General features: G+C 33.2%; 1 protein-coding gene and 1 long non-coding RNA gene across 2 annotated transcripts; one reads left to right on the top strand and one right to left on the bottom strand.

The window, feature by feature from the left end:
- Positions 1-1550: 1550 nt before the first annotated feature.
- Positions 1551-4140, bottom strand: LOC128186336 (uncharacterized). Its single transcript, XR_008243936.1, has 2 exons — positions 3619-4140; positions 1551-3465 (listed from the first exon to the last, which is right to left on the bottom strand). It is a non-coding gene; the product is annotated as an uncharacterized LOC128186336 (long non-coding RNA).
- A 14746-nt stretch (positions 4141-18886) lies between these two features.
- Positions 18887-19962, top strand: LOC128183762 (uncharacterized). Its single transcript, XM_052852918.1, has 3 exons — positions 18887-19276; positions 19445-19673; positions 19930-19962. Exons 1-3 carry the CDS (start codon positions 18930-18932, stop codon positions 19960-19962), a joined length of 609 nt encoding a protein of 202 aa, XP_052708878.1. The 5' UTR covers positions 18887-18929.
- The last annotated feature ends 1825 nt before the right edge of the window (positions 19963-21787 follow it).

The raw sequence follows: 21787 nt of genomic DNA, 5'->3' as shown, positions 1-21787 counted from the left end.
CAGGCACTATTTATTTTGTTATACTGAATATCAATTTTTTTAGAAAATTTTACTGCTTTTATATAGGAATAACGTAAATTCTACAGTGAACCGTACGCGCATAATTTTCGCGCATGTAACAATTTTTGATGTTACCCGTTGCTAAGTGCGTTGCGAACGCTGAGGGTAATAGAACGGATTATGAACTGCGTCTTATCCAATCAGATTTCAGTATTCAACATGAAAGTATAACAATCAAAATTCAGTACTAAAATCAAATGAAAATCGGTTTTGTGTGCGTGTGCATGTGTTAATGCCCTGACCTCCTTTAATAAACAATAGTCATAAAAAAAAAGGCTGGTGTCTAATATTGAACATAGAGGAAATATGTTATCATTGTGCGTTTTTTTTTTTTATTTAAAACTTTTTACTCCAAAATTAAGTTATAATGATAGTAAAGCATAATTAGTGCTTTATTCCTGATACTGTATCATATACTCATGGAAATTTAACTTTATATGCAGTAAACATACGCGCATGTTTTAAAGTCTAAAATTTCAGTATTTTTAAAAACTCCAACACAAAACTAAAACAATTGTTGTTAATAGACAATAATTATTGTTTATTTGATTATTGATCTAAAATATTGAAAGAGAGAGTTAATTTTACATGTGCAAAACAGTCAAAATCCGGTGGTCTTTTTTTCTAGTTTTTGTCATTTACAAGGAAAAAAACTAAAAAAAAAACTGTTTGATGGTTATATCGGTAATTATACCTTTTCTCTGCTGTACTTTAGCTGCATGCTTATTTGTCCCTTCTGTTATTCGATGCAAAAAATCTTTCACCGAACAATAACTCGAAGAAATCCTTCTCATGTGCCGTGGTCGGTATATAGTGGGACGGCCCCACATCATACAAAAAAAGGCAAAACATCAATAGCGTCTAAAACAGATTACCAATGGGGTGCTAGCGGGTCCAGTACAAGTGCTTGAATTTCTTCCTAATCATCACTGACGTCTTCAGATGAGTATAGAGTAAGGCTCTTAGAAATTGGCTTGCCGTCATCGAAACTTTCGTCCGAAGAAGTATCATCCAATAAATCGATGGAACCAGACATCATAAAAAACAATACCTCAGGATAATATGTTGGTCTTAACGGCGTAATTTTATTACGTTTATAAATTATTACGTCATTCTTTGAATAATAACTTTGGCAATAATTAGCACGTTTTTGAGGTTATTTTAGTCGACAATAAAAAATGCGCGATTGTGTGGAAATGTGTATGCCTCACAATGCGTGACGGTGGAGCAATGGTATATACGTTGAATGTGTGGTCGTGGGGAAGGGGTAAAGCCAACTTGTCAATAAATAAAGTAAATCTTCGCCCTGAAAATGCTGTTCGTTACCACCACTTGTCATCATTAATTAGCATTGCCGCAATTTTGTGATTGAAGTTGCAATTTCTAAATATTCTTTTCAACTACTAAAATAGAGTTGTTTATACATGACGAGTCTTCTTTACGAGTGGTGTTAAGCTTTGATGATAATATAACATATATTGTTGCATAAATACATTTTAAGTCATTTATTTAAAAACACTGCATGAAACAATCACAAATCATAACTGATCCATATACAGTGAACAAATACAACTATAGAAAAATTAAAACAAAAAACTCAATAATTTCAAGGTACAGGTTACACAAAGTGTTAAGTATATATTCGGTTTACTATTGTAGTATGTAAATCGAGGCTAGGGCGTGCTGTCATTCTAATATACATTTTACTTCGTTTAAATAAAGCATTTTTACAGGACACTTTTATAAAAAAAAAAACAACAACAACAACCAAAATTATATAATGTTTATGCCCTGTTATGTCGAAAAAAATTAGTGCCGATGTAAACGAAGACATGCTGTAATGTTTAGATATTAAACATAGAAATATTATATAGTAAACAGGTATTCTGAAAGTATTGCATAAGCAAGTAAAAAGGTGTGGAACAGACAGACGGACGCAAAGGAAAGTTATAGTCCCCTCCGGTAAAACAGGTAGGGGACTAATAACAAACTTCAGTTTATTATGAACGTAATAACAATGCATGACTTTATCATCCATAACTGTAAAAGTTAAGAAAGAAAACATACTTATATCGGTGCATTTGGACTATTCAGCAGTATTTGTCTTGCACCAGGGCCTGCATCCCTGACCAAGGTATCATGGATTTCACAAACCCGGTAGAGAACTTCATGACCATGTATTCAGTTTTTTCTCAAAAATATATGGGAGAAGAGAAGAAGATTAAATATAAATTTATATTACGGATTTTGAACTACCATAGGGCGTAAACTTCTGACCCAGCTAGTAACCGACCAGCATGATTTCGTTGCTAGAATATGAAGTCTTTTACAATCTTTTGAGAGTGTGAATATATTTTGTCGAACACGTGTAGATGAATACAAGTAAATGTTAACAAACATTATAGAGTTACACAATACATCATTAACTTCAAAACTTAAGATAGATACCAATTATCACTTAAATAAAATATAAATGTTTATTTGCATGATTTTAAAAATATAATTTTGCATACATGTACACCTTGAAATATTTTTTTGTTCAACAGTTTTTAATAACTTCAACAAAACTACCGTTAATTAAGATCAATTCTATGTCAGGATCAATGATTTTGGCCACGCATAGTAACAGATTTTCTTTTTATTTCATACATGAAAACACCTAGGTGTAATACACAAAAAATAACACTAATAGCTGGGTGCTGGGGGTAACCGTTGCCATGGTAACCGACGCTAAAGATGGTAAAATAGCAAAACTTACCTACTTTAAAGCCATATTGGAAGGTTGTGCCCACTAATGTAAACTATCAAAGAAATTAAACAACCTTTGTTATTTTGTCAAGTCTTATTTCATCGAAGAAAACTGATGGAGAAACTAATTCTTTCAAACTGTTACCAGGGCAACCATTAGAAATTTTTGAAATTTGTTTATTTTTTTTATGAGCTGAAACGGGAAATTATTTATTTATTTCCTTAAATGTCCATCAAATATACATTATATTTATAAAAACTGACACTCGTTGCTACGGCCACAAGGCCAAGAAATAAAAAAAAACCCCTGTAAAATTGAAGATGATTTTGATATGCTGTAATTTTCGATTTTAAAATGTTCTAGCTATTGTTTATATTGAAACTTGTAGAAATATGCCTATGTTTTTATTGTATACCACACACAATTTTGAACTCAACACAAAAGTGTTGTTGCTCAGGAAAATAAGGTTACGTAGAAAATCACAAAAGAAATTGCAGAAAACAGAATATTTTTCGCAAATATTTTTTTTTCAAAATGTTTTCAAGTTCAGGACATACGTGATATTATATCACCCATTAATATAAGTTAACTATATGTTTGATATGAATAATATCCATTCAAAAATGCTATAACTATAATAGTGTATACAAAAAAAACTCAAGGTTTGCATTTTTCATTCTAATAAAATGAATTAATCATATTTTGAAATTTCTCTTTAGTTACCATGAAAACATGTTTCTCCATAAATGTTTGATATGAATAATATCCATTCAAAAATGCTATAACTATAATAGTGTATACAAAAAAACTCAAGGTTTGCATTTTTCATTCTAATAAAATGAATAAATCATATTTTGAAATTTCTCTTTAGTTACCATGAAAACATGTTTCTCCATAAATGTTTGATATGAATAATATCCATTCAAAAATGCTATAACTATAATAGTGTATACAAAAAAACTCAAGGTTTGCATTTTTCATTCTAATAAAATGAATAAATCATATTTTGAAATTTCTCTTTAGTTACCATGAAAAAATGTTTCTCCATAAATGTTTTTCTTTCTCTTGAGAATGGCAATTTTGTTTAACAATATATTCTACCCTAGAGGCCCAAAGTTGTGCACATTACTTGCAATATGTTCTCAAATAAGCATTAAAATGTCATTTTTACCCTCTGTTATCATGACAACGGGAATACATAGCATCAAATAAATTGTGTTAGCCTTTTTACTCATCAAAGTCTTTCAAATTGTAAAGTATGAGGAAAATCTTGACTATGCGTGGGCACCGAAGTTGATTCTTACATAGAACTGATCTTAAAAGTTAAAAATCATTTTCTACTGCTAAACATGCGAATTACAAAGTTAAAAATAAACATTGAAATCCCGATTACCAATGAAACCGTCATCATGGACCAGACAAACCGGGCATGATAATGAGCTTGTAAGATCTCTCCTCGTTTTTCGGCCGAGCGAGCCTAAAAAACGAAACAATTCAGGTGTAACACTAAAGAGAACATAATATAAACATCTGTTGTAAATGCATGTAATTATAAAAGAAAGTATTGTAATATTAATGAATAAATGGACAATTGTACAGGTTGCATGAAACACGCTTTTGTTCAGTTTGGTGACTGCTACTTTACTTTAATTACAAATCACGATGTTCAGCTTGTACGTTATAGTTTGCTGTACTTTGTAGCCTTATAATTCGTATTTCTCTCTTCCAAACCAACAAAACCGCCACCTTTGCCTTCTTTTATATTCAGCTGTTACTAATAGTTTTAATTTCTGATGAAATAAGTGAACAAAAAATTATTTTTATTCATATGCAATGACACATTTTCCATAATATATAACACATTCTCTTTTCCCGAACCATAGTTTGTAAAAAAAACCCACAAAATGACCACTTCTTAATAATTTTAAGGATTTAAATTGATTTTAAAACGATCATATTTTACACCATACTGTGGGATCATTTAAATTCGATAGTGTAAATATTCGTGGATTGTGGGTTTTTGCTTATTCGTGGGGATGTAATTTCGTGAATGCATAGGTTTTCAGCTTCAGTATGAAAATCAACTCTTTGAAAATTTGTTTTCGTTAAGGATGTAAATTCGTGAGAGAGGGCTACCCACGAATACAACAAAAATTGAGCCACTACGATTTCTAATGATCCCACAGTAGTTTAATTCAACCTGTTTTCTACATCGGTAATTCTCTTGTGAGAAGGAATGGTTTACGACCCTACAAAACAACCTATGAATTTATTCTTACTACTTAAATAACATAATATAACGTCATTACCTTGAACGCATGAACAAAAGCTGCTATTCCAGTCAGTGGACAGAAACATATGGATAGAATCGACAAGGCAATCAAATTGGAGAATCGCTCAGTCTGAACAACGATCGCTGAAACAGGACGAGCCGGTGCTGTCTAAGAATGCAAAAATATAAAATATATCACTATCGGAAGCCATAACTTTCAAAATTGAGAGTTTCATGGACATCAATATTATTATGCATATAGTTTTCCTCGATTTATGTAGGAGCATAAAAGATATTTTGTGAGATTTCATACATTTTCTTTTCTGTGAATTTCAAGATTTTAGTAGATGGCAATATGGGCATCAAAACAATGCATTTAGTTGTTGGCTTTTTTTTTCTTCAAATAAACGGGAGTATAGAAAACTTTCTTAGATTAAATACATTTCACAATGGTTATAGTGGCCCCTCCATAAAGCCTAAACATCTAACATGAACCAAGGGGCCATGAATATCACACGTATATCTAGGCGTCCCTGTTCATTATAACAACTTCACAGTTTCTACCCACATTTTATGGCCAATGAGTTATGGCGGTCATGAATTTTATTATCTATATTTTCCTTCCTCTGTATAACTCTTTACAACAAATTGGGTCAAGATAGCCCTATAGTACATGTAGTTATAGAGAAGCTCAAATGTTAACGCACGACGAAACCAGATCGCAATGTCACTCTAGTGAATCAGTTGACCTTAAAACATTTATCAACTTCCTCCTTTACATTAAAGGAATAAAGTTAAGTTTTTGATTTTTCATTGTAACGTGAATATATTTCCTTCGATTGCTGAAGTAGAATTGCGTTTAAGAAAGGAGTTGCCTTTACAACGTAATTTAAATCGTTTGGAGAGGTAACAAAATTGGCACGAGAACATGAAAAATCGATTTTATGATAAGGAAAACTCCTGTCATGTCTTTCAGTATGAACTACATAATGAATCCATTAATTTACTTGGCCAATATTACATGTTCTACAATAGGATTAAGAGGTTAGAACTGACCATTTAATGGCTTAGGCATATGATATTTGCGTAAGTAAGGAGTGTAAAGGTAAATAGCTAGTATGATGTTATTTTGTACAATATATTTGCTTTAAAAACCCACGTCATGTAATGGATATTTATTCCTCATTTATTATAACTACATGTATCAATTACTCGTGAATTATCAATATCCAACCAACGTGAACCGCGTTTAAGTGGATATGCTGAAGCGATTCTGAAATTCTACACCTTCTTTAATATACATAGACGAAAGTAACAAAAAGCATAAGGAAACTAATATCGACCCAATTACTTATAAACATGTCCTTGAAAAAAACCTGAAAACAAATAATTAATGGCTTAAATCTAATGTTAATTTTTAAATGCAAATTTAAAGGAAATATTTAAAGAAAGATTAACTTATTTTACCACAATATGTTCATCTGGTTTTCCGATAGTGTCATCTAGCTTTTGATACTCGAAGCCGGGACATTGACCGTAATTCCTTGTAGACTGTTCATATTCAGGACACTCATTGTCACTCACCGGTGGTGAGTTGTTTACCTGATTCTCAGCGCCATCTTGAAAAAAAAAAATGGTTGGTCGGACATTGGTCTTTTGAATGAATGTTATTCTGCCTTTCATTTCTCAAACTGGCCTGATCGAAAAATTTGTCGGATTCTAGTTCTAAAACCATATAAGTTACATTTCGAAAAGCACCAACTAAATACGTTACATTTCGAAAAGCACCAACTAATACTAAAACATAAGGATTTACAAATTGAATACAGTACACTATTCGCTATTTTGCTTAAATACTTATCTTAAGCTTTGTGTCCCTATTAATTATTGATTCTTATACTAATAAAAGAAAAAAAGGTTATTTACTTGTCAAGCAAAATAGGAAAAAAAATCAAAACGAAAACGAAAGCAGCTTACTTTCGTCCTTGGAAGCCATTGTCATCTGTCTGGAAAAAATTGCAGGATGTAAAATAAATGCAATACTTACGGGTAGACCACGTGTTCGAAATATTTTCCTGTTTAAAAAATTTAAGTACATATTTTTGTGGCAATATGATTATGAGAAAAATACGGTTTAACGAGGCCGGGTCTAATTTGTTCTGCCCTAGATTTTTGAATGAAATTTTTTACATGAATATCTATTGATATAATTATTATTTTAAGATAAAAAAAAATAAGACATTTACCACACCGTTTGTTTAAGGGGTCATCTCAAAGTTTGTTAATTTTTAACATAGGACCCTATGGGATTTTGCTTGAAATGTATCAATTTTGAACATTTTTTACATTTTTTTTTTTAAACTTTTGCCCTAGAGATTTCTTTTTCTGTTCTACATATTAAAGTTATTGCTAAAAGGCATCAAATGGTCAAATAAAAAAACCCTTTTGCCTCCTGGTTTGTTCCAGGGGTCCTATCAAGTTGTTTTTCGTATGCCCAATTTCCCAGATAATGGCCATTTTTTATTTTACAAAGACGGAAATGGTAATCTTTTATAGTATTATTAATACATTCAGACATATTTAAGTAATACATAAATATATAACATCATATATTAAGGGTCGTTGATATAAAATACATTGTTACTGTCTTGAAATATATGAATTAAGCTATATTTAGGCGGGTTAAGAAAACGTGACAGAGGGCTAGGCCTGCTGAATCCTCTTCACGTTTTCGACCCGAGCCCAAGTATAGCTTATACTTCAAGACATTTATGTTTATTCCACAATATGAAATCTTTTTTTCGCATCAAACGAGATATTTTCAACAAATTTCGCTGAATATCTGCAGTTGAAAGTATCACGCCATGGCGTCAACAAAGCAAATAGATGACGTCACAATACAATGAAACGCTGCGCGAAAGAGTGCGTACTCGTTCTGTACTCGGCTTCGTTAAATTCATTGCCATTCCAAAAAAAAAATAGTACAAGAATTATTTTATGTTGGTTGAAACGCAAACATCAGTTATACATGGGAAATACAAGTTATCACTGATTGTGAAGATTTCAACTAAATTATATTTTCATGTTTTATGATAGTTTTTATTTGGATATAGAGTTTCACTTGAATTGAAAGTTTAATCTATGATTATCAACCAAAATTTAAAGCATTTTGCATGCTGTGAACGAACAGTTAAAATTTAGGGAAATAAATTAGAAAAATAGTTCAATAGGTCCAAAAAACAAACCAGTAATGAAAAAAAGCCCCCCCCCCCCCCCGCAATTATATTGCGTGGGGAAAAAGTGTGATTTCAATTTAGTCATGGGAAATTTTCAGAATGCAAAATTTTTGACATGTTTTCCAAAGACAGTGAAGTCTTTACCCTCGGTCAATTTCGAATAATCTTTAGATCAGTATTATTATTTGATTACAAATCATCCCTGAACATTTTTTTGCATAAGCGAATTCAAAACTTCCTCTTCCCCTTTGTCACGGATTTCTGTCCAGCTATCGCTTACAATGACAGGAAATTCCATTTAAAATCAAAATTAATAGGTATTCGATCGAATGTGGTCTACGATATCTAGAAAAATGGGGGATGTCCGACTTTTAATCAGTCTACCCTGCTGAGTGAGAGTAATCAATTTTTGATTTAGAAGGTACAGGTTCTGGTCAATTTGTGAATCAACTAGTGTTTCCTGATGTAGATTGTGGCATTTGAATAAAATCGATAGAAACATTATGAACTCCATTTCGAAGAGTTTATTGAATTATCATAGACGGATAATGTACAACACTAACATACTGATCTTACAGCACGCTTATTTCCCCACAGAATATTAAAGCTTCAAGTTTGGTGTTTAGGTCACCTGACTCAATCATCTTCTGCAAATTGTTTTTTTTTTCGTCGACGGACGTCGTTCGTCTACTTCAGAACATTTCATACATCTTCTCTTAAAAACCTCTGAATCAAATTTGGCATAGCATCTATGGGCGAAGGGGACAAAAACTTGTAAAATACATGGCTTATGTGCGGTATTCAATTTGTCTTAATGTGTTAAAGAACCAACGACATCCAAAAGTAAGTATTCAGTGCTAACATTTCGTGTGCTTTGGAGCAATTAGAGATTATGTATCACTGGAGTGGTTGTTTTTTACGTGGAAACAAGTTTGATACTAGTACAGATTTTACAATTTGTAGATTGATACATTTCCCATTTTATTTCTGTTTAGAAATAAGAAGGAAATCAGCTGTTTTATATAAAGTATCTTATAGCATGTACTTAATGAATCAGGCAATAAAATATTGAAAAGTATAACTGCAGAAGTACATAATGTTACATATTATGTGATAAATGCAAAATCTTTTTGTTACAGTTCATCACTTGTCACGTGTTCTTCCTCACCAGTTCTGAAAGTGGGATACCACCGTCGCTGGATTTATCCTTAAATGCTTGGTTGTCAAATCCACTGCAAAGAGAAAATATTTTAGTCCAACAATTTGATCTATTCATACATGTATTCATATGCACGATTGATACATACTTGGGCCTAACAAAAAAAATTGTGTGTTTAGGGTAACATTGATGAAAAAATTAGGTTAGGTAGGTAGGGATTTTTTTTTATTTTATCATATTTTTTTGTATGAATCCTAAGAATGTTTGTTTGTTTCATATTTAAAAACGTATTGTTTATTGGAAATAAGATAAAATCACAATCGGATAAAATCAGACATCTATTACACTGTAATAGACTGTAATTATTACAGTGTTTTCCCCAGAAAATTTTTGAAGCATGGGGGGGGGGGAAGTTTGTCAGAGTAAGTGCGAGGTGCGGCATTAAAGCGCCTAAGCCGGCGAAATCACTGTGTGTAATAGTATAACCATTTGATGAAACGTACTACATGATATGTACTATAACTGATGCATTTTCATGAAATCTACATCAACAAGAATCATTTCAATTCATAATTATATTTTAATATCTGTGTATATTTAATATACAATTTTTCTGGTTTTTTTCTGGCAAAACTAATAACATTTTTTTTCAAAATCAGTTTTTTAAAAGGTTGGTCTTCACAAGTTTTCACAAAACACAAGAAATATAGATTTACATGGCAGTTCAACATTAGCTTCTGTCCCACTCCTTCTTCTACATATTATATAGAAGAGATTTTTTTAGGGGGTGTTGAACAAGAAATAGGCAGAACAAGTCCATACAATTACAGCAAACTTGATTCAACTTATTCTGGGCAGTTTATATTTCTTGTTTAAATTGGGGGTCCATATGAAAGTTTCTGTGATATCTTGACACCAGTCCCCTTCTCCGTTTATGTGTATGTACACAGTCAATCATTTTCATAGGCATACAATATACGATGTTTCTAGTCATGTGACATCGCTTCCGTGCATTTCTGCAAATAACTGTAGTTTTTTCTTTCTTTATTATGTACATTTTTTCAAGTTTCCAATATCCTTGCGGCAAATAAAGAGTTCAAGCATATCGAATCCAAGCTAACTCCATCGAGTGAACATTGTGCTATTTTTAGATTTTGGAAAATCCACAACATTCGATAATGGCGGAGATGTCGAAAAAAGCACATTATATTAAAACAAGAAGTAATCACGTCTCTATTTAATATGCATTAATCACCAATTAATAAACTCAGTTTTAATATATCTTAATCATAAGCTAAGTCCTTAATTAAACCGTAAACCACGTGTGCCCCCTTGCTGAGATCGATGTCGAAATTAACTGCGCTCACTGCGGGTGCAAGTGTTTTTCCTGAAGTTTGAGCGGAGAAACGACAACTTTATATCTACTAATTACAGTTGTGTAATAATTGGAAAAAAAATTTACTTTGAAATAAACATGCATAGCGGGAAGCATGGCGGCATTGTGTGATGCATGGCGGTACCGCCATGCAAAATCGGCCTGGGGAAATTTTTAAAACACTGTCTAAAAATGGTAGGATCGGGCCATTTTTGTAGGTTAGGTCGGGTTACCCGAAACACAAAACTTTTTTTTTTAGGCCTTGTTAATAGTATACATATTTACTAACCATAACATTTATTGCGTGGACCCTGAGGTCCACGCAGAAAATATATAAGCGAGGTTAAACCGGATGCTATGGGGAAAATTCAGCCTGCGCATGAGCTAGCCTGGTTCCTGTGCGTAATGGGTAGCTCAGGGAACCAGGCTAGCACAGGTTTATCTGAATCGGGATCGGGATTCCATGCCATATGCAAATGTAAGTTCAAAGGCGCTGTAATTGTAAAGTTGTCGGTAAACATTACAGAAACAAAGTATTCATTTTAAAGGAATGATCGGCATGTGATATACACTGTCAGTATTATGAAATAAGGTAATGTTATGCCGAAACTGCAACATGCATTGAATAGCATAATTTGCAATGTTTTGTTGTTTCCGAAAACACATATAGCTGAACTCTACTTTTATAGAAGACGAGGCTAGAGTACTTCCCGATTAAAATTATTTAAGTATGATTGAATAAATGTGACTGTATATAATACATGATTGAATAATTATGTCACTGTATAAAAGTTTAAATCTCAAGAATAATGCATCAAAATATGAAAAAGATTTACACAAAGCTGTCACTGAAGTGCAAAGCGTAATGTGTGCGCAAATAGTAGACTTCGCCGAATGCCTGATACTATACATGCAATCTTCATTAATATAGATCATAATTATTTTAGAAGTATGAACCCTTTAAATTCTGAGATTAAAATTTAACTATACATATACATAATACAAATTTAGTGGTTAAAAGCTGGGGGCTAGAGTCGGTGGAATCTGTGATAAGTTTAAGGCTTTCACGTTTTTGTTGGAAACACATGCAAATGGTCCACGTATTGCAGTCCTTTTTTAAAGGACAGCAACTTGTTTTCATTCATAAACATATAATTATCATAGAAAAGTCTAATAAGAATTTCAGTTGAGTGTATGCTAGGTTTCTTTAGATATACTTACAGATCACAAAGATCCTTTTCAAAGAGCTTCTCCTTATCTGTGCTCAGATCTTCATTCCGTCTCTTCCTTACTTAGTGTCGAATTGAATTTCCAGTCGAGACTACGGAGTTCCTGAAATAAAATGATAATTCAATAAATATCAACTAAAACAAACAAGTGTACATAATTTACGTGCGTTTATAATTTACATTTCGATTGAATGTTTTATTTACATTTTTCGTTTGGAGTAATTGATCTTCTCCACTTCTGCGAATTGTTTTTCAATTTCTTCTCATTGCCGGTTGTTTGTGTAATTGGTATGGTTTTCCAAGCATCAACATGATATTTATCATCGCTGTTGGCAGACGAGGGTCTTTTGAATTCTCCAAGTTGTATTTTGACGTCACTTGAGTAAACTCAGATGACCTATTGCTATCCGTTTTCGTCCGTCGTCATGCGGCATGCGTTAACAATTCTACTGTAGTAAATATTCTAAATAAAGCATTATTGAATCAGATTATTTCCTCTGTGTTTGGTTATTAGATAAAACGTTATGATGATCCCGAGTCACGTGACGGAAAGCGATTTTTTAGAGGCTATAAAAGGCCGACGCACTATTTAACGGAGTTCAGTTGGCGGATTGCTGCAGAGGCGAAAGGAGCTCTACGGGTTAGAATTATAGGTCTCATTTGCGGTGTCTCAAATTAATGCAGACGGACCATTTGAGATTTATATATTCTTCGGTACTGTACTAGTAGTTAATACAAAGCCAAGAGAGTGATTTTAGGCACTAGGTTTCAGACTGCGGTTTGGGAGGCTTTGGTTCAGCACACTTGCTGGAACGTAGAGTTTCAGACAAATAAAGGTTTCAAGCATAGAGGGTTAAAAGGAAAATTTATAATATCATTCAATCATATTTGTGATCAAAGTGAAGTGATTTTCATTTAATTATAATAATCAAACTAAACGTAAAGTAACGTTAAGAAAAATTAATATCATTCGTGGTTAGAACCCACAAAACACATTACACTACATTTTTAACTTCTTAAAAACTACAAGGCTAATTGCTACCATTTTTGGTGTGAGGCATCTCTATGGTAAGAGGCATCTAAATTGTAAAATTCGTGGCTCTACAACCCCCGGGGCCCCACAAGTGGGGCCAATTTTGCAATAAAAGCCAAATTTTCAAAAATCTTCTCTACTCCCATACATGTGAGGAAAAAACTGAATGCATGCTTATGATGTCCATGAAGCCCTCAACCAAAATTGTAAAATTCCCATGGGTTTTGGTTCTAGGGCGGGGCCAATATGGCCATATAGTAAAAATGTATTAAATCTTAAGAAAATCTTCTTCGCTACTCCCATATATATTTGTTAAAAACTAAACGCATGATTATGATGTCCATGAAGCCCTCTAACAAAATTGTGAAACTAATGGCCCCTAGGTCATGGGTTCTGACTCTAGGGTTGGGCCAATATGCCCAAATAGTAAAAATGTATTAAATCTAAGAAAACCCATACATATTTGTTAAAAACTAATGCATGATTATGAAGCCCTCTACCAAAATTGTGAAATTCATATAATGTTTACAAATTATGTTAAACTTTACTCCCACACACCTTAAAGGAAAACTGAGTTCATAAATTTGTATACCAGATCTTTAAGTTTTTCGCCAAAATTATAGGTTTTATAGTTCATTTAGAAAGATTACAGGCAGGGAGGTATCTTTAAATTTTTCGCCAAAATTATAGGTTTTATAGTTCATTTAGAAAGATTTCAGGCAGGGAGGTGGTCGTCATTACAAATTTATATTTTTTTTCTTACTCCAGAAAGAATCCTAATTGAATGCATATATGAGGCTCCTCGACAAGTTTGTGTATGTATTATAGCTACTCAGGTGACCGTTAAGGCCTATTGGCCTCTTGTTTTACATACTGTCATTTTAAAAAAGCAGAAAATGACAAGCGAATGAAATTTCAAATAGAAAAAATGTTATCAACATTTAGTTATTACATTTTAATATTTAAAAAATTATATTTATACAGGAAGCACACTCTTTTTACAGTTTTGTATATGAACAAAAAAATTATCACACAACTTAAAAAAGTATTTACAAGTGTTTCATTTTTATAATATGTTTAGTTTCTGTGAAAAAAAAAATCCAGGTGATATCACAATACACTTGAAATTAAAAACACTTACTACAAGTCAACATTGAAACAAACAAGTTAAAATAAAATTTTTAGATAAAACCACTTGGTGTATTATTTCTGATAGTATGTATTACAATGAGAATAATCTTTTGATAAATAAAAAGATCAATGAAGAAAGGAAAGTAAGAATTTAGAATCTAGGACCTGTAACAAAAACTTTCACCAGGTCCGGACGCCAACGCCGGGGTTATAGCATAAGCTTCCCTGACTTCGTCTCAGTGAGCTGAAAAGGATTTAAAATGAGCTCTTTACATCTTTTGGAGCAACAAGGATTGAATGAGAAGGTAAAGGAGCATTGTTACGATTTTGGTACACATTTTTTCCGTAAAATTGTTTTTGTTTTAGGAAGACATTTTACATAGTATACTGAAATTTAACTTTCAGAATTCTTTGTTATATAAACAAAGCTAAGGTAATGTTTCTGTCTACACTATGTAAATTGACAAGAAAGTTCGAGGTTATTCTGTTTATATTAGAATTGAAATTCTCAAAACAATGACGGATTACTGTTGCATTTTTAAAAGCAGCGGTAATTATTTATACTTGACAATATGCGTTTGTAATTTTACAATATGTTTATATTTATGTAAAATAATTCTTTTATCATATTTCCCTTCACATACACAAGCAAATACCAGTTTCAATTGCGCACATGTTTTCCCACTGAACATGTTTTAAGTATTGCTGCATTCCCTCTATGTCTGACTGAACTCATCGAAAATGCGTTCAGTCCAGTACGTTAATGTGCACTTATGGGCCGGTAAAAAGTGAAAAAATTAAGATTCAAATTAAGCATAACTTTTTATCTCACATCATCAATTGACATTTAAACCACAAGAATAAGCATTAAGTGTATATAAATAGCACGAAGCTTTACAACATAAAAGGGGTCAGCCGACATTCTGACTTTGTATGGTAAATTGAGGACGGGCATTTAATTCCAATCCTTTGTTTACAGGTAACCTAACCGTGTACAAAATTTTGGAAAAGATAAAATACGTATTATACATTTTGAAAACTCCTGTGAAAATAAGTTTGTACAACATTTGAATGGTACCTAAGATATTAAACACGTATGAAAATGTCAAGGGTTTTTCTATAGCAAGTAGCAACTATTACCCGTGTGACCCATGTTCAGACCCACGTATGGAATATATTATTTAAAAACGGCAACGTGGGTTCTATCTAGGTAGTCTTGTCAATGTGCCGACTGTAAAATACTGGCACGTTTTGAATCGTTTTCCATCAACTTTTTATGGTCAGAAATATTTGTTTAATCACTATGATAATTTGCAACTTCAAACCTTAATACGATTTTTTTGTCAGACGTAAGATAATGCATAAAGTATAATTCAGCAAACGCGCCAATCGATCCACCAACAGAATAATGTTGGTTGAAATGTCCTCTCGCTCTGATGTAAATAGATTTCGGATTAAGATAATGTATAGGGAATTAGGCATTTTAAAAATCCTCAATTGTTTAAACTGTATGCTAAATTTGGTAATTTTAGGCGTGTATTAAAATCAGAAGCATTTATATATATATATATATATATATATATATATATATATATATATATATATATATATATATATATATATTTAAACCTGTATACCAAATTTCATTTCAATATGTTTATCCTCTGCAAAGAAAATGAGTGGAATCTGCAAATAACTGGAATTTTTCTAAGTCCAAGGGGGTATTACTCTGTCGAAAATTGCTCTATCATACCCAAAATAAGACTTGACCTAGATATTATTTACATAAACCTGTATATTAAATTTCATATCAATATGTGTACCCTCTGGGAAGAATATGAGCGGAAACTGCAAATAACTGGAACTTTTCTATGACCAAGAGTCATAACTCTATCGAAAATTGCTCCATTGTCCCTAATATCGAACTAGACCTATATATTATTATGATAAACCTGTATACCAAATTTCATTTCAATATGTTTATCCTCTGCAAAGAAAATGAGTGGAAACTGCAAATAACTGAAATTTTTCTACGCCCAAGGGCCATAACTCTGTCGAAAATCGCTCGATCGTACCCAATATCGATCTTGACCTAGATATTATCATAATAAACCTGTACACTAAATTTCATTTAATATGTTTATCCTCTGCAAAAAAAAAATAAACGGAAACTGTTGGTGGACCGGCCGGCCGACAGACCGACCGACCGACAGACAGCAGCAAAGCAATATGCGGCTAACTGTATTCGGCGCGCTCGCGCGACAGCTTTTGTTTGTAAATTAGATTATCGATTAGACGATATTATTTTCATCGGGCACGATGTTTCACTCTGCCAGAATGAGTAGTGAACCAACGATGGTAATTGATACACAAAGTAATAAATAATCCTGATATCAATGAGTTTGATTTAAATGAGGCACTTGGTTATATGCTCACCTGAGCTGAAAGCTCAAGTGACCTATTCTGATCACATTTTGTCTGTCATCCGTCTGTCCGTAAACTTTTCACATTTTCAACATCTTTTCAAGAACTACTGGGCCAATTTCAACCAAACTTGGCACAAACCATCCTAAGGCAAAGGGGATTGAAAGTTGTGAAAATTTCACAAGGGGAGATAATTAGAAATTAATGAAAAATATTTTCAAAAATCTTCTTCTCAAGAACCAGAAAGCCAGGAAAGCTGAAACTTGTGTGGAAGCATCCTCAGGTAGTGTAGATTCATAGTTGTGAAATTCATGACCCCCAGGAGTAGGGTGGGGTCATAATTGGGGGGGGGTCGAAGTTTTACATAGGAATATATAGAGTAAATCTTTAAAAATCTTCTTCTCAAAAATTAATCAGCCAGGAAAGCTGAAACTTGTGTGGAAGCATCCTCAGGTAGTAGAGATTCAAAGTTGTAAAATTCATGACCCCCAGGGGTAGGGTGGGGCCACAATGGGGGCTCGAAGTTTTACATAGGAATATATAGAGTAAATCTTTAAAAATCTTCTTCTCGGAAACTAATCAGCCAGAAAAGCTGAAACTTGTGTGTAAGCATTCTAAGGTAGTGGAGATTCAAAGTTGTAAAATTCATGACCCCCAGGGGTAGGTTGGGGCCACAATTGGGGGTCAAAGTTTTACATAGGAATATATAGAGTAAATCTTTAAAAATCTTCTTCTCAGAAACTAATTAGCCAGGAAAGCTGAAACTTCTGAGGAAGCATCTTCAGGTAGTGTAGATTCAAAATTGTGACATTCATAACCCCCAGAAGTAGGATGGGGTCACAATGGGGGGGTCAAATTTTTCATAGGAATATATAGAGTAAATCTTTAAAAATCTTCTTCTCAGAAACTCATCAGCCAGGAAAGCTGAAACTAGAAACTTGTGTGGAAGCATCCTCATGTAGTGTAGATTCAAAGTTGTGAAATTCATGACCCCTAAATGTAGGGTGGGGTCACAATGGGCGGTCAAAGTTTTACATAGGAATATAAAGAGTAAATCTTTAAAAATCTTCTTCTCAGAAACTAATCAGCCAGGAAAGCTGAAACTTGTGTGGAAGCATCCTTTAGGTAGTGTAGATTCAAAATATGGATAATCATGACCCCCGGGGTAGGGTGGGGCCACAAGAGGGGGGGGGGAGGGTGTCTAAGTTTTACATAGGAATATATAGAGTAAATCTTTAAAATTCTTCTCAGAAACTAATCAGCCAGATGATTCTTTATAATTATTAAAACTTTGGCTCCAGGACAATTCTTCGGCTTCACAAGAAGGTTCAGATTTGATGTAGCTTTTTTATCCATATATTAACAATTGTTAAGGATCTTTTTGAGAACTGCAATACTCAACATGTCATATGCCTACAAAATCATCCCGTGAGAAAAGAGACTAATAATAAACATTATATATAAACATAAGAATATCCAGGGGGGGGGGGGGATTTATTTTATTTATGCAATATCTACATGAATTATTGTACATTGTCTTGACTGTTTGTATTATGACTCCATTAAGCCGATTTTTTCATACCTATTGTGCCTCAGGTGAGCGATGTGGCCCATGGGCCTCTTGTTTCAATAGAAATCAATTGGAAACTTTCAACATATGAGAATGTAGAGGTGATAAATGAATGAGAGAAAAATCTAAAGATGTTTTAATACTGTCGTGAATTCTGGTTGTTTGATGTGTTCGTTATGATACAATTTTACGTTTTTTGTCATCAAACTTCATGTTATTTTCATATAATGTTAAATACCACCAGAAATCAGTTTTATTTTTTCTCGAGAGTATTGGGGAGAAGCACACTGCACAAGCAGCTGGATGATGTTAAAAATATTTCTTGCGATAATGAGATGATTCTCTGTACTATAATAATTATTATTCAGGGGTTCAAAATTCCTCAAGCCCGACGTCCCGGACTAACAAATTCCGGGTCCGGACTCGGCATTTAGAATCGCCGAAAGTCCTGAGACTTGGCAATGTTTCTTGTTTATCTTTTTATCTCAGTTTAAAAAAAAAGTTCTTAAAACTAAAAATACAGCAAATTCTCAAATGTATTTAATAAAAATGTGGTTTTTTTTGTGTTAATATACCCATAAAACATTACGAACGTTTCGAAAATACAATCCGTCTTTTTATTTTCCGTTGCGGTTAGACACCTGCTTTTACGCAATTTCTCATGTTTCCTCCCATATGACAAACAAACGGCATGAGTTTGTTAAATTTTGGTTTTACCAGCAATAATGCTCGAAAAGGAACGACAAATAAAAGACTACGCGAGGAACAGGAAGCTGGGGACTCGGAGTGTGATCAAAATAACAATTCCAAAGACGGAACCTATGACAAGAAGAGAGTTCGTGAATTTCAAAGCCACTGGCGTGATGAAAGGCCGTGGCTTGATTACAATGACGATACGAAAACGATGTTTAGTTCATTTTGTCAAAGTTTTCCTATAACAGCAGACAGGTCAAACGCATTAACTAGAGGAACAACAAACCTGAGAATCGAACCTATAAAAATCCACGAGAGTACCCCTGAACATTTTTCTTGTCACAGGTCAGTCAGTGTAGTGTGTACTTTGTTGTCTGGTGACAGTTTGGCGGTTGTTATAAAACGGTGACTTGTAATTAAATTTTTAAATATATAAACCTACTGTTCTAGATAAGTAAACATAATAAACCAAATTATAATAATGAAATATTTATTATACTGAAATTTTGACAGATTATGGTTGAAGAACAAGGGGTTTGATGTACCAAAAGCCAAACTAGCTGACACAACACTAGGAAAGGCCATCATAAAAAAGAAGTGTACACCAGAGCAAGCCAACAGATATGCTGTCCTTTTCAATACAGCTTATGGTGTGGCCAAGCAAGGAAAACCTTTCAGTGATTTTCTTAATACAGCTTATGGTGTGGCCAAGCAAGGAAAACCTTTCAGTGATTTTCTTTATGTAATGGAGATTCAAAGAAAGAATAAAGTTGACATTGGTGAACAATATATGAATTTAGAAGGGTGTAAGCTATTCATTAGGTGGATAACTAAACAAATGAAACAAGAGCTTGTCACAGAAATCAAAAACTCGCCTTTTATGAGTATTTTGTCAGATGGTAGTACAGATACAGGTGTTTTAGAACAGGAAATTGTGTATGTGAGATATGTAGATGTTAAAGAAATGATTCCTGTTACTACTTTTGTAAATATTGTAGAGCTTAAAAGTGCAAATTCTGAAGGTGTATTGAATGCAATTTTATCTGCTTTGGCAGATTTACAGTTTGACAAAGATAGCTTAAAACATGACACAGATGGGCCAAAACTTGTATGTGCAAATTTTGATGGGGCGTCAGTAAATTTTGGTTCGAAATCTGGGGTGTTTCAAAAAATCAAAGAGTTTGTTCCTGAGGTGATAGGGATACACTGTATAGCACACAAGTTAGAGTTAGCTGTTTTTGATGCTAATAAAAAATTCAGCAACATGTCAACATTTGAAGCAACTGTTAAGGGTGTATTCAAATTTTTTTTTTTCCCCAAAGCGCAGAAGAGAACTAAAAGAGATCAGTGAACTGTTTAACAATGACTTTGCCCATCTTGGGCACATCAAGGGTGTAAGGTGGCTTTCAAGCAAAGAGAGAGCTTTAAAAGCATTAGTAAAAAATTTAGAGGCTTTTGTTGTACATTTGGAACACTCTTTTGAACGAGGTGGTAGGGCAGATGATGCCAATAAGGCAAAGGGTTACCACACAGAAGTCACCTCTTTGCGCTTCCTCAAAGTGTTGTATTTTCTATTAGACTTTTTGCCTATATTGGCAAAGTTATCAAGAGTTTTTCAAGAAGAGAAATATCTTATTTTTGAGATTTCTGAACATGTTGATATTGTTTTGGCCCAGCTGGAACAATTGAAAAGGTCTGATGGCAAACATATGAAAGAGTTTATTACAAAATTAGATTTGGAGAACAGAATGTTTGGTACAACTATCAAATTGCAGAGTAGGGGTTTCAAATCTGTAGATTTTAGGAAAGATAAAGACATGCACCAATTGTTAGATGATACCATCTCTTATGTCAAATCAAGGTTTAGCAACATGTATGAGAAGCCCCTCTCACTCCTAAATATTTTCAACTTTCATCACTGGCCTTTAGGTAGGGGGTTTGAATTAGCTGACATGGGATGGAAGAATTGCAGGAGCTAGTTTCACACCCCCAATTTCAGAATATATTGTCTGAAGATGAGAAATTGGAAATAAATGAGCAATTTACTGCTATGAAAATGTACATTAGTCATTTGAGAACAAATGGTCTGTTAGATGTTTATTCTCTCTTTTTAAGAAAAATGGTTACAGAGAGAGCTGGTGATGGCAAACAAATGTCAGCCTTAGAAAAACTTGTGCTGTGGCTCTTTACAGTTTCTCCATCTACTAGTAGCTGTGAGAGGGGGTTCTCAACATGCAATGTTATTAAAAATAAGTTGAGAACTGTATTAACAACTGAATCTTTGCAAAATCAATTATACATAATGACAAATGGTCCAACTATTGACCAATTTCATGCTGGAAAGTGCATAGATTACTGGTTTGAAAACTCTGTTGACACACCTCACTCCAGTGGAAATAAGTTAAAAAACAGAGAAGATGAATCTGAGACACTTCTTATTTCAGGAAAATAATGCATGTATTATATAGAATGACACTGATGATTAAACTGTAAACAGTCAATGGGTCATAGCTGTGACTTACAGCACAGTCTAACAGATACCAGTCTATTCAGTAGTGATTATTTGTAAAAGTTATTGTACCAATAATCTATCAGTCTGGTATTGTGTTGAAATACTCATGTATGACTATATGACAGTGTATGGAGGAAAAATAAAACATATATTCATAGATATAGTCTTTATTCATTCAATGCAACAAATGAAAATTAATTATAACATAAATTTAATGATGTTTAGGTAAATATATTTTTATCTATCATGAAAATATGGACTTGGAAATTTCTTCCTCGGACTTGCCTAAAATTTACTCTTCAAGTCCTGGACTTGACCCTGATAAAAAAAAAATTTGAACCCCT

Source organism: Crassostrea angulata, chromosome 5 (assembly GCF_025612915.1).
Source record: "Crassostrea angulata isolate pt1a10 chromosome 5, ASM2561291v2, whole genome shotgun sequence".
In the NCBI taxonomy this organism is placed as follows: Eukaryota; Metazoa; Mollusca; class Bivalvia; order Ostreida; family Ostreidae; genus Magallana; species Magallana angulata.
This window is presented reverse-complemented; position numbering and strand designations above follow the sequence as displayed.